Source organism: Pantherophis guttatus, chromosome 3 (genome assembly GCF_059756535.1).
Source record: "Pantherophis guttatus breed Tessera chromosome 3, ASM5975653v1, whole genome shotgun sequence".
NCBI lineage: Eukaryota > Metazoa > Chordata > Lepidosauria > Squamata > Colubridae > Pantherophis > Pantherophis guttatus.
The window spans coordinates 69,683,712-69,696,235 of record NC_142065.1 but is presented as its reverse complement, the minus strand read 5'-3'; the positions used below and the strand labels follow the sequence as shown (position 1 = coordinate 69,696,235).

Here is a 12,524-nt window from a genome sequence, read left to right as displayed (position 1 = left end):
TACCTTTGATTTGTGGAACTCAGGAAAGAAAACGTTTTGTGTAGCAAGCACTTAACAATCATGCAACCGGTAACAATACATGAAAAGTATGAAACCAGGTATTGTAGGTGCAACCTACATCCTGGATCTGTTAACAGCCATCATCCTGGATCTAGCATCTGGTTAGAGGACAGGAATGAAGTCCGAAACAGTATAAGGTCTCCTGCTTGAGCAGGGGGTTGGACTAGAAGACCTCCAAGGTCCCTTCCAACTCTGTTATTCTTGTTATTCTGTTAGAGCCCAACCAAGCCCTCCTGTTGAGAACCAGCCGGCTGACTTTTGTCTGAGTGTCTTTTTAGGAGGAAAGGAGAATTTGCAAGCTAAAATGAACTGTTTATGGAGATTCTCAGTCATCCAGGTCATGGTTGTCCCAAAGGTGCTTTTTCAAGAGGCAGCTGGACTGGTTTTTCTTTGAAGACGTTCTCATCCAAGAAGCTTCTTCAGCCCTGGCTGGATGGTGGAGAATCAATCCTCCATTCCTCACCAGCCAGCCAGAGCTGAAGAAAAACCAGAAAGTCCAGTTACCTCCTGAAAAAGCACCTTTGGGACTAAAATGAACTGGTTTTTGCTTTACTGTTATCTCAGTTTTCGAGGAAAATAAATTTACGTCCGGTTTTAATTTTAAGAAGCATTTGTTTTGGGGGATAATTTGCCGAGGGGTGGGGAAGCTGGTCTGGAAAAAAAAATCACTCAACGTACAACAGAATACTTTGATTCTTATGTTGTCCTGTGGGCCTGCTGATGTTTAGAAATGATTTGGCATTTTTAGAACATATTATACCTACGCAAAAATCTGTAATGGCACAGGAAATGAAATTCCAGTTTTTACTGTTTGGATTCCTCAAAAGCAGTTTTACCCATGATCAAAATGTTTAGAAAAGCATGAAATGGGTTTCTTCTTTTCCCAGATGAAGAGGGTAATAGGGAAAGAAAATCATTCGAATGATTAATTCTAGAGCAGTGTGAAGACCTTATTTATTTATTTACTAGCTGTACCTGGCCACGCGTTGCTGTGGCCCAGTCTGGTGCTTACACTGGGCTAAAAGAGCGAGGCTGAAGTTCCAAACTCCATGAACATTTTGTGGGCATGGCCAACTCGACGTCACTCACTTTCATCAGTCACATGATAGCCCCCGAGCCACGCCTACCCAGCTGGTGATTAGGGCAGAGAACCAGTTGCTAAAAAACAATGGGAACCACAAAATCCTCCCTCTCTGTCTCCCCCTCTCTCTTTGTATCTCTCTATGTGTCTCTCTCTCCCCTGTCTGTATCTCTCTATGTGTCTCTCTCTCCCCTGTCTGTATCTCTCTATGTGTCTCTCTCTCCCCCTCTCTATCTCTATGTCTCTCTCTCCCACCCTCTCTGTATCTCTGTGTGTGTGTCCCACCCTCTCTGTATCTCTGTATGTGTCTCTCTCCCACCCCTGTGTCTCTGTATTTCTCTATGTCTCTCTCTCCCTCTCTCTCTGTTTATCTCTGTCTCTGGCCCAGCCTCTTCTGCATTCCCCGCCATCACCCTTATCTTTTCAGGTCAGGCCTTCGCAGCCCTCCACACCACAGCAGAAACTCAGGGGGCCCCTCCGTCCTCCCTACACAGATGTTTTCTGGGGGTTCAATGGGGAGACACATAGCAGGGAAGGGAAGGGAAGGGAGGGAGGGAGGGGGTGTGGCGGGGGTTCGAGGATGGTTTGGGGCTTCCCGCCCAAAGGAAGAAAGTGACAAAGCCAGGAGCCATGCACACCCCACTGGACCCCTGCTTTGCAGTTCTCCTCCCCCGCTCTTCCAGGCGAAATGAAGGAGGGCCGGCCATCCTCCCTCCTGCCCGTTTCCACCCCCCGAAGCCTCCCTCCGGTGAGGGACGGAGGGTTCCCGCTCAGAGGACCCAGGCAGCCCCGTTGCCAGGTGTTCTTTGGAGGGAGCCTCGAGAGCGGCTGGCGAGGGGGATGGGCAGCAGTGGCGGGTGAGGCTAGTTTGCGAGGTGGGAGGGGGAGGGGGAGGTCAGAGCCAGGCTCGAGTGGGCCTCGGCTAGCCCTAGAAGCGCCGGCTGCAAGGGCTTCCCGGCGGGGAGCCGGCTGCCTACCTGGCGAGTCTAGTAGCAGGATATGGCTCTTGGGCATCTCTGCCTTCCAAATGCGCAGGTTTTTAGAAGCAATATGGAGAGTCTAAATATAAGAAGCAAAAATCTGTTGAGCGTAATCAGGGCTGGGAGGCTGCCATGTTGGTTTTACATCCAGCAGATGGCGCTGTTTTTCAATGTTTGTCAATGTTTGTCAATGTCTTTCAATGTTTTCCAATGTTTTTCATGTTTTTACCTGTCACTGGTGTGACATGTATATAATACAGGTATATAACAACACGCCCGTAGTCGAATGCAACGTTGTGTCAAAATTTGAAAGCAATCGGTGAAGAACTTTCGGAGATGTGCGGTTATGTACAAACGGACATTTACATTTTTATTTATATAGATTTATTGGTTCGATTTATATGCCGCCCTTCTCCAGAGACTCAGGGCGGCTTACAATGCGTTAAGCAATAGCCTTCATACTTTTGTATATACCTGCTTATACCACCCTAAGCGGTGTTCTTTTTTATACAAAGTCAGCTTATTGCCCCCACAATCCGGGTCCTCATTTTACCTACCTCGGAAGGATGGAAGGCTGAGTCAACTTTGAGCCTGGTGAGATTTGAACTCACAGTAATTGCAGGCAGCTGGCAGCTAAGTGCTACTTAACAGCACTTTAGTCCGCTGCACCACCAAGGCTCTTGTGGAAGTGTCATCAGTTTGAAGTGTTAAAAGTTCAAGTTACAGTTGATGGGTGTTGTCAGTAAACAGAGACTCAGAGTTGGAAGAAACTTTGGAGGTCTTCTAATCCAAACCCTGTTCACTGTGAGACAAATAGTTGTTCAATCATCTCTTTAAAATGTCCACTGATGACCCTGTACTTCAAAAGGACAGGTTATTCAATTTATTAATGCCTCTGAGAGTCAGGAAACTCCTCCTTATTTCAAGTTTAGATCTGTCTACCAAGCTTCCATTGGTTGGTTCTGGTCTTACCATTGGCTGCTGTAGCGAATAAATCCCTGAATTATAAATGCCTGTTTTATACTTTTTGATCTATTTCTCAGTACCATCTGTGCATTATGGCTATTTCACCCTGGGATCTTTTTTTTTTTTAAATTGGCTCTGAAATATGAATATGGCATATGCTTGTGAATGTTTCCCTGCCTTAAATGCCCACAACTACATAAGAAAAGCACTTCATCAGCACAATTTGTCTCCTAACAAAATGAAGTGGCTTCAACAAAAAAAAGTCCATTCACTTCCACCTTTTTTGCACACAGCATAATATTAAAGAGTTAGACTGCTGTGAAGAAGAAGAAGAATTGATACTTCTTTTATATCGATTTAATCTATTGCTTCTCTCACCATTCATACCCAGAGGACATTGGTAGAATTTAATCCAAAGGCAATAGTCGATATTCTTTCATAAGGAAAAGATTTTTTTTTTAAAGTGTCGAAGCACAGGAAAGCTATAGATAGAAGACAGCATCATTTTTATATATTTTAAAATTCCATGAAATAATAATTGAACAAGGAACTTTCGTTTGGAGGTTCCCCAGAATATAAATTCAGAAAATTGTACCGGTAGAGAGGGATCAATCACCACAGACTTTTATAGGCTTATTTAAAAAAGAAAATGGATTCGAATTTACCATTTCCATGTCATCATATTTGATGTAGCTGTACATCTTATTATCCTTCCACATCTTCAAACTTTTATTCCACAAAGAATAAATACAAATCAGATGGAGTGAGTTCTTTGAAGTTTTTAATATATACAGATCTTTCAGACTATTCACAGTTCAATGGGCTTACTGCAGATTTACAAAAAGAAAAAAAAATCTTGATACACCTGAATAAAAGTGTTATTTCCTGATAGCATCAAAAAGACAGAAGAGGAAACCTTGCCTGGTCTCCGTCATTTTGATCGCATAGCAAGTCTCATTTTCATGCATAAAACACAGCAGTTAGAGGAGGTGTTTAAACTGGATTAATTTTTCGTGATGCTGAATTAGATGAAACTTAAGGATTGCTTTGTGTTTCACATAAACTTGAGTTAGCTGGAGTTATAAAAATAATAAATTTGATACACTAAGCTAATCATTGGTAAAATCTCAAAAAATGTTTGCTATATTAATTAAATCTATTTACAGCATTATAAGCATCTACAGGTGGAAATAAAGGAGTAAAACCATTCACAGGAACATAATTCACATTCCAAAATGTTTTTAATAGACAAGCACATACTTGATCAAAACATTTCATAATATGTTAATAAATAACATCCAGTTTGTTATACTTTTCAAACATCTTAATGTCTTGTATATATAAAAAAAGGAGAACTTGATGTTTTTGATTCACATTGGCAGTAAATGGCAATAAATAATGGATCGATACAACAAAAAGGTGGCATGTAATATAAAAATAAATGTAGGCTGGTTGACATGCTGTATCTGCAGAAAAGGGTTTCTCACTAGAAAATCAGAACAGAAAAACAGATTGTCTTAAAAACACTAAATAGACAAAGATTTTCACATTACCTTGAAATTCCTCCCTTTAAGAAAAAGTGAAAACTTCTGCCCATCCACTAGCCTCCTAGTGAAAATGCAGACAATTTTCCTCCACCCAGTGTTTTTAGACCTATCTCTGAACAGCTTTATGAGGAGATAGGCTGTATAATAAATTCTAGTGTGTGACAGGACTGCAGTGTTACCATACATTCAATAAATGAGAAATACAATTTTCAAAAGTCACTTCAGGGTCAATAATACTCAGTCCAGGTCTACACGGTTGTTCCTGACTTAAGCTGACTTAATGACAGTTGTTTAGGAGGAAAAATAAGGCATAGTTGCCTGTGACTGGATTTCATTCAGGAAATACCCCTAAATAAAATCGCCATTACGTGTGTCTCTGCGGAAAGAGTACTATGTAAAATTAGTTTTGTAAGAAGGTGAAAATAACACTTATCTTCATAGGTACCATACAGATGTTTGTATTTTATTGCTTTTTGAGTCAATATATCTATTGTAGGTAAGATTCCATCATTTGAATAAGTTAACAAAATAAATTATTTCCAGAGGCTTAGAAGGTGAGCCTATGTTGCACTCAAGTTGTATTAAAAATGATCTGGGAAGCTTATGTTCGATTGAACTCGATTAAAATTTTGGAAGAACATAATTAAAGGAAAAGTCAAGGATTCACCTGTATGTAAGAAGATAATATATCTCAATGGGGAATTTTAAAAGCTTGCAATATAACCACACCTTCAGTTTCTATTAGTGCAGAACAGTCAACACAGCTTGCTACTGATTTTGATATCATCTCCCAGAGGTTTCTGATTTAATATAATAGATTATTTAAAGATGCAACTCCCAATTCAACTATTGTGAAGAATGTCTGCTTAAATCTCAAACTTGAAATGCAATACTATGCTTAAGGCTGCAATAAATTACCAGCAACATAATCCAATTATTTATCTGACATATTCAAAACATAATAAAACAAACAATTTAAGGGCCAATTGGGATAAGAAAGAGAGTGTTTTAAATAACTGCATACGAATGAAGATGTACCATAGTTTGAGTTAGTTCTGGATACAAACTTCAAAATCAAGCCACATCCAAGGTGGTACAGAGTCCCTTTTGCTAAAGGCAAAGAGACAATTTCATCTCACCTGTTCCAAGGCAAACAATCCTAGTTTATTAGAATGCCTATTTAAATCTGAAAGAACATTATAAATCAGTCCCAAGAACTCCTTTCTTTTTGCATCTGTAATTCATGAAGATCAGCCTTCTCTTTTGTTCCTGTCCATGGAGAGTTTTTTTTTTAATTGGGCTAGTATTAATACTTTTACATCTCCAGCCAGACATCAGTTCAGCTGTGAAAATCATGTGGCAAGGAACAATACAAGCACTAGCACAGATCTACAGCAACGTCTGAGGAGGAATGCTAATACAAAGGCTTCTGGCCCTGGTTTTCAAATTCTGACCAGGCATCATTGAGCTCCATAAAAATCATCTTTGCATACTGTTCATATGGCTGTCCGGTAGCCTGAAAGAAAAGCAAAACAACAGGTCTCAATAAGTACAAAGTTCCGTTTGAAAAGTACGTGCACACAGAAATATCCAACAGAAATTTGGGATTGCTTAGGCAAATCCATTTTTCTCCATGGACTTTTAATTAAAAAACAAAAACAAACACTATGGCTAGGGCTTAGCTTTGTACCAGTCACCTGAGATGAAAAGGTTTTTAGGTGGGGGTGGGGGAATTGTGAAATGGTCACACTTCATTTTATAAAAAATATATAATAAAGCCAAAGGAGGAACCTTGTGAGGAACCTCACAAGAGAAATGTGTGTGTATGAGAGAGAGAGAGGGAGGGAGGGAGGGAGGGAGAGAGAGAGAGAGAGAATGAGAATAATTTTTTTAACATTCTATTGGGGTATGAACCAGTAAAATTTGACTTTCAAGGCAAGAATAATACTGACTGTGGTATTGCTTCAGTTACAGTAGCAGAAAGGTTTAAATGATATAAGAAAAATACTCAGCTGAAGCCCGCCCTTCCTCCATAAAGTGCCCCATGAAGTACAAAGACCAATCTGAAGCCAACTAAAGCCTTCATCCCAAACTGACAGGACCCCCCTCCAGACAAGGCAATAGGAAAAAATCTATTTCAGAAGCAGAGCCCCATGGTCACTGCAAAAGTGAATGAGGATTCTTAGAGGGTGACCTTGTCTATTTCTGTCCTCCAAAAAGAGTTGGACAACCAGGCAGTGCAGATAAGCCCATAGATTTATTCCATGACAAACGAACAGATGGTTAGGCTAAGTCTTGTTTTTAAAACAAATCAAACCACAAACCTATATTATTCATTCGTGGAACAGTGCACATTTTATCCAGTTTGATTATCTAAGGAAAGTCTTCCTAATCAAAGCAACAAAGAAATGACAATAAAATTAATGTTGCACATGTTCATTTATAGTGCGATTGATATAGGTTGTACATGTTCATTTATTCTAAAGAAATACTTGCATTATAGAACTCTTGTCAGCTGGCAAATGATTGCCAATTAATGTAGCCTTAATTGGCAAAAAAAATATTTTGTTATCACAAAATCAAACCTTAATCCTAGTGATCTATGGAGTGCTTTAAGTATTTATTTCTAACCTGGGGCTATTAGTTTTTCAAATCACGATTTTTTTTTAATTAAAAAAAGTCATTGTGAGGATTAAAACAGAAGAAATCTTTTTTTCCTAGTTAAATTAAACCTATTGACACTTTCTAGACTTTTTTTAATATTGAAAAGAGAAATATTGCAAATTATCCTGAGATTTCACACCTAAACCATCTCTCTCCTCTTCCTCCTAACAGGACAATCAATTTCAAGTCTTCTCACCAGGCTGTGTAGATCTAGTATGAATGAAAGATTATCAAGATGAATCACACTTGATAATACATTGTATATCCCAAGAAACACCCTCTCATGTAGAAGATTTTAATATTTTAAGGTAATAATGGTAACAACAATGTACAATTGTTTGGGTATCTGAAGTTACCTGCAACAATACATAGAATATTAGTTTTGTAAGACCTGAATCCCAAGACATTGTTTCTTACTTTATCAGGATGAACAACAAGTACTGCTCTCCGATAAACCTTTTTCACTTGTTCTGGAGTTACAAGATCGGCCATGCCCACAGGTTTCCATTTTGTTTCTCCTTCCCATAGCACTGTATGCATGGTAGATAACAGTGCTCTTATATTTCTCTCCTTCCCTTCAATCCATTCAAGGATCTGTGTAGAGAGATAAAATCCTGAATCAAACAGCTAAACAGGTGGATGTAATTATTCCTATTACGGTAGACCAGAGCTCCCCAACTTGTGGACCGCAGCCTTCTATTGGGCTGTGGCCTAATCGCCACTGGGACGCATGAGTGGCTGGCCAGTGTGCGTGCATGTGTGTGTGCACATGTCCCCACTTGTGCAAGCATCGGCACGCTTGCACAAACCTCATTGCAGGTGTTTGCGGCCCCACTCGCACGAGCATCACTGTGAATGTCATGGGCGTGCGTGGCCATATGCACGCACACACACCCCTGTCCTTTCAACAAAATCATCCCCTCTTTCCCCCCTCTGGGCCACCAATCCAGGCGGTTCCAGGGAACATTGTATTAGACTAAACTTGGTTAGACTGTTTCAAAATTCCAGAAAACAACCATGATTAGTTCATCATATAGAAATCTCAAACTACTCTCCTGAATATCTCAATGGCATTTTCTGTCCCCTCCTTTCTACCATCACTGTCACCATGTGGATGCTAACATTTTGAAATCATAAAGAAAAAAACCCCAATGCAAAATATCCTGAGAAGCTTCTATAGCATATCGACATTATTTTTGTATGGCATACATAATTAATGTGCAATTAATTACTAATACATCCTATTACATCTTTGAAACTTTATTTTGAAATTTTCTAAGCTATCCCAATGCTTACTTTTAATTTTTCAGGATCCATTTCTTTGGCCATTTCTTCTTTTCGCATCTCTGCTATTGTTCTGGGACCCTTTTTGTCTCTATGAGCATTAAAACCTTGACCAGATAAGAGATCCTCAAAATCAGCAGACAGTTTGGGCTTAGAATCTGAACAGTAAAATAAAAATAAGTATTATTCTTCATGATTTGAGATAGTTCAATATTTCTCTAACACGATCAAATTACTGCACCACAAAACTTAAGCCAAACATGATAATACATAGGCATCTACAGCAGGGAAAAATATGGGCATTTATACTTTCTCCTGCAATGCTAATGTTGTAAGCAGAGCTTTCCACAACAGCATGTCACTAGAAATTCAATTACAGAACTTTTTTGTAATGGATACAGGTAGTCCTTGGCTTACAACCATTCATTTAGTGACCAAAGTAACAACCACATTGAAAAAAGTGACTTATGACTATTTTTCACACTTATGACTGTTGCAGCATCCCCATGGTCACGTGATCAAAATTTGAAAGCTTGGCAACTGGCATGTATTTATGACGCTTGCAGTGTCCCGGAGTTATGTGATCACCTTTTGTGAAGTTCTGGCAGGCAAAATCCTTGTGGAAGCCAGATACACTTAATAACTGTTATTAACTTTAATAACTATAGTGATTCACTTAGCGACTGTGGAAGAAAGGTCATTAAATGCAAAACTCACTTAACAACTGTCTCATTTAGCAGTGGAAATTTTGGGCTCAATTATGGTCGTAAGTTGAGGACTACTTGTAATTTAGCACTCCATATATTGCCTTTTCTAGCCTACCTATCTGAGTAAGATTCCCTCTTCTTTGGTTTATCAGATAGGCCCATTTTGGACTTAAACTCGCTCAGCAGTTCAAATAATATGAATATAATTTTCGCTTGCCTTTGAGAAGCTCAGCTCTTTTAAACTCATGTGAACATGTGGTAACTAAAAAAAATTAATTACAAGTATACTGCTGTAAAATGGTATACCTCAGTGTGAAATCCAAATTTTTTTACTACCGGTTCTGTGGGCGTGGCTTGGTGGGCATGGTGTGGCTTGGTGGGCTTGGCTTGGTGGGTGTGGCAGGGGAAGGATACTGCAAAATCTCCATTCCCACCCCACTCCTGGGGGAAGGATATTGCAAAATCCCCATTCCCACCCCACTCCTGGGGGAAGGATATTGCAAAATCTCCATTCCCACCCCACTCCGGGGCCAGCCAGAGGCGGCATTTGCCGGTTCTCCGAACTACTCAAAATTTCTGCTACCGGTTCTCCAGAACCTGTCAGAACCTGCTGGATTTCACCCCTGGTATACCTGGGTTTTGTTATTCCCTTTCCACATCTAGTGAAATGTCCTTACCAACAATGAGGAATACTAAGAGTTACAATCTAAAATCCAGAAATTTACAGAAATCTATATGTTGCTGTTTCTTCACTTATAAGTCATTGGGAAGAAGGACAAACATTGGTTTATTATTAAAATAAGCAGCAGCAGTACCATTTCTGCAATAATATCTAATTCAGTCTTCCTAGGCCCTTTAGATGTCTTACGACTGCCACTTCCATGATCCCTGTTAACAATTCCTAATTTGGGGTGTTATATTTCCAAAACCCATAGAGAGAATCTGGTTGGAGCAAGCTGATGTATAGTTACTCTTAGAATTAGAGTGTCTAGTTTAATTTCAGACATGTCATTTATAACTGAGACTTGGCCATGAAAATATCGCACTTTGTAGCCTACCAAGCAACATACTATTTACATTAAAACATAGTTCAAAAAATTAAAAGTTCAGTTACCAGAACTGCCCGATCCTTTTCCACGGTCATTTTGACCAGCAGGCATTGCAGAAAAAGTCACATTATAATTCGGCCTATTTTGCGGAGAAGAATGAGGCATGCTTTGTTGAGGTTTAGTCTGGGTTTGAGGCCTAGGGAATCCAGGGCCCTGTGGCCAGCTGCCGCCTCCCATTGGCTGGGGAGATGGTTTCTGTGGTGATCCCATAGGAGGAAAAACCCCTCCCATTCCTGTAGGTGTAGTGGGTTTGCTGGCAAAGGAAGGACAACCTGGAACGTGAAGTAAAGCGACGTGTATTAATGTTATGTTTGGCTTAGTAAGAAACCAGAATGAGAATTGTTACACCTATAACCAAGTATCAAGTCATGGGAACTATAAATAAAACACATTTTCAAGATTATAAATGCTGACAATTATTGTACTCAGTAATAATATATAGGAACACAGATCTTACAATGTAAATTTCCTATAGATTTGGGAGTGGGAGTGGAGAATGGCTGTACCCTTCAACTTCTCCAGAACAAATAAAATGATATATCCTGTTACTTTCAAGTGCAGGATGAAGTTGGGGTTGATTGACTGTTTGGGGTGTGAGTGGGGAGTGAAACAAAAACTCACCCAATCAACTCAAATGCATAATCAAGAGACTTGTCCATCATATTTAAGGCAACATTCTATTCATTAAGAATATATTTTAAGACATCACCAATTGTAATCCTAATGTTTTACTTTTGCTTGCATCTTTGTATCATTTCCCTATTACTGATAAAGAGCCTCGGTGGTGCAGCGGACTAAGTGCTGTTAAGTGCTAGCACTTAGCTGCCAGCTGCCTGCAATTAGTGTGAGTTCAAATCTCACCAGGCTGAAGGTTGACTCAGCCTTCCATCCTTTCGAGGTAGGTAAATTGAGGACCCGGATTGTGGGGCAATAAGCCAGCTTTGTATAGAACAACACCGCTTGGGGGGGGGGCCGAAAGCCCTAATAAGCAGGTATATACATAAAAGTATGCAGGCTATTGCTATAATGCATTGTAAGCCGCCCTGAATCTACGGAGAAGGGCGGCATATAAATTGGACTAATAAATAAATAAATAATACTGACTTGTGGCATATGGCCTGGCATAGCTGATGGTGTGAGTCAACAAAGGGAGTGAGAAAAAGGGAGAAGCAGCTCAATCTTGGGCTTTAAGGCAATCTGTGTTGTCACTACTGCTAGCCGGGGCTGATGTGAGGAGATGTAGAAACAGCAGGCCCATTGGGCCAGTCTGATATGTAGGTGTTGAGGACAACAGCCCTGGGTGGCGGGGAGTACCCACCTCCTCAGTTTCTGAGGGACATGCTGCTGGTCAGATCCCAAAAGAAAGGGGGGGAGGGAAGGAGGGAAGGAAGGAGGGAGGAAGAGAGAGGGAGGGAGGGAGGGGAGAGAGAGAGAGGGAGAAATGTGGTGTAAAATATAGTTGGAGACAGAAGTTGGACAGTGAAGTTTTGTGGGGGTGCAGAGCAGTTGCCAGTTGGGTAGAGAAAAGAAAGGTCCACAGGGGACTTCCCTGAAAGAAAAGAAGTGAGGGCCCAGAGAGAGGACATCTTCACAAGGTGTCAACCCTGGAGTGAACATGGCTGAGGCCATCTTGGAGGCTTCAGGGTTGCCACATAACAGAGGGAAGGGGAAGATAGTTAGATGGGGTTTTGTAGCCAAAATAATAAAGCTTTCCTGTGGGAACCAAGGACATTCTCACAGCTGGCTGGCTAGAGGAGGAGTGAAGTAACCAAGCAACCGGCCAGCACCTGAATTGGACAGCATGACCAGTGACTTGGGGGAATTGGGAAACTTTTACTTTTATTTGGGTGAAAGCTGAGGGAAATTTTAGAGTCAGCTTTCACCAGTTGTGCCAGTATGATGCATCCAATAAAACTGAGGAATTTGCCTGCCTTGGAGTTCTACTTTCTATGGGTGTGTTACTTGAAACCCTGACACAAGGCTCAAGGTAGGAAGGAAGGGGTTCGTGGGTTATTGGCAAAGCCCTCTGAGGAAGGACTGAGAGGCAGAGGATCCTGAGAAAGGTTCTTTTACCAATGGAGTAGTAGTACTGTAGCTGAGTAGATCCAGAAGAAAGTGCTAAGCAC

The 12,524-nt window shown here is 40.6% G+C and overlaps 1 protein-coding gene across 4 annotated transcripts in view; it reads right to left on the bottom strand.

Moving 5' to 3' along the window:
* Positions 1 to 4,309: 4,309 nt before the first annotated feature.
* The window catches only part of DNAJC6 (DnaJ heat shock protein family (Hsp40) member C6), a 64,671-nt gene continuing 56,456 nt past the window's right edge, over positions 4,310 to 12,524 (bottom strand). For 3 of the 4 annotated variants that reach the window (XM_034433280.3, XM_034433278.3, XM_034433279.3), the window contains 4 exons: positions 10,404 to 10,670; positions 8,595 to 8,740; positions 7,716 to 7,892; positions 5,899 to 6,150 (listed from right to left, as the gene is read on the bottom strand). In XM_034433280.3, the coding sequence (XP_034289171.1) occupies positions 6,049 to 6,150; positions 7,716 to 7,892; positions 8,595 to 8,740; positions 10,404 to 10,670 (692 nt within the window). In that variant the 3' untranslated portion in view covers positions 5,899 to 6,048. Of the gene's footprint in view, positions 6,151 to 7,715; positions 7,893 to 8,594; positions 8,741 to 10,403; positions 10,671 to 12,524 lie in introns of all 4 variants that reach the window. The other variant, XM_034433281.3, reaches the window with a different exon arrangement.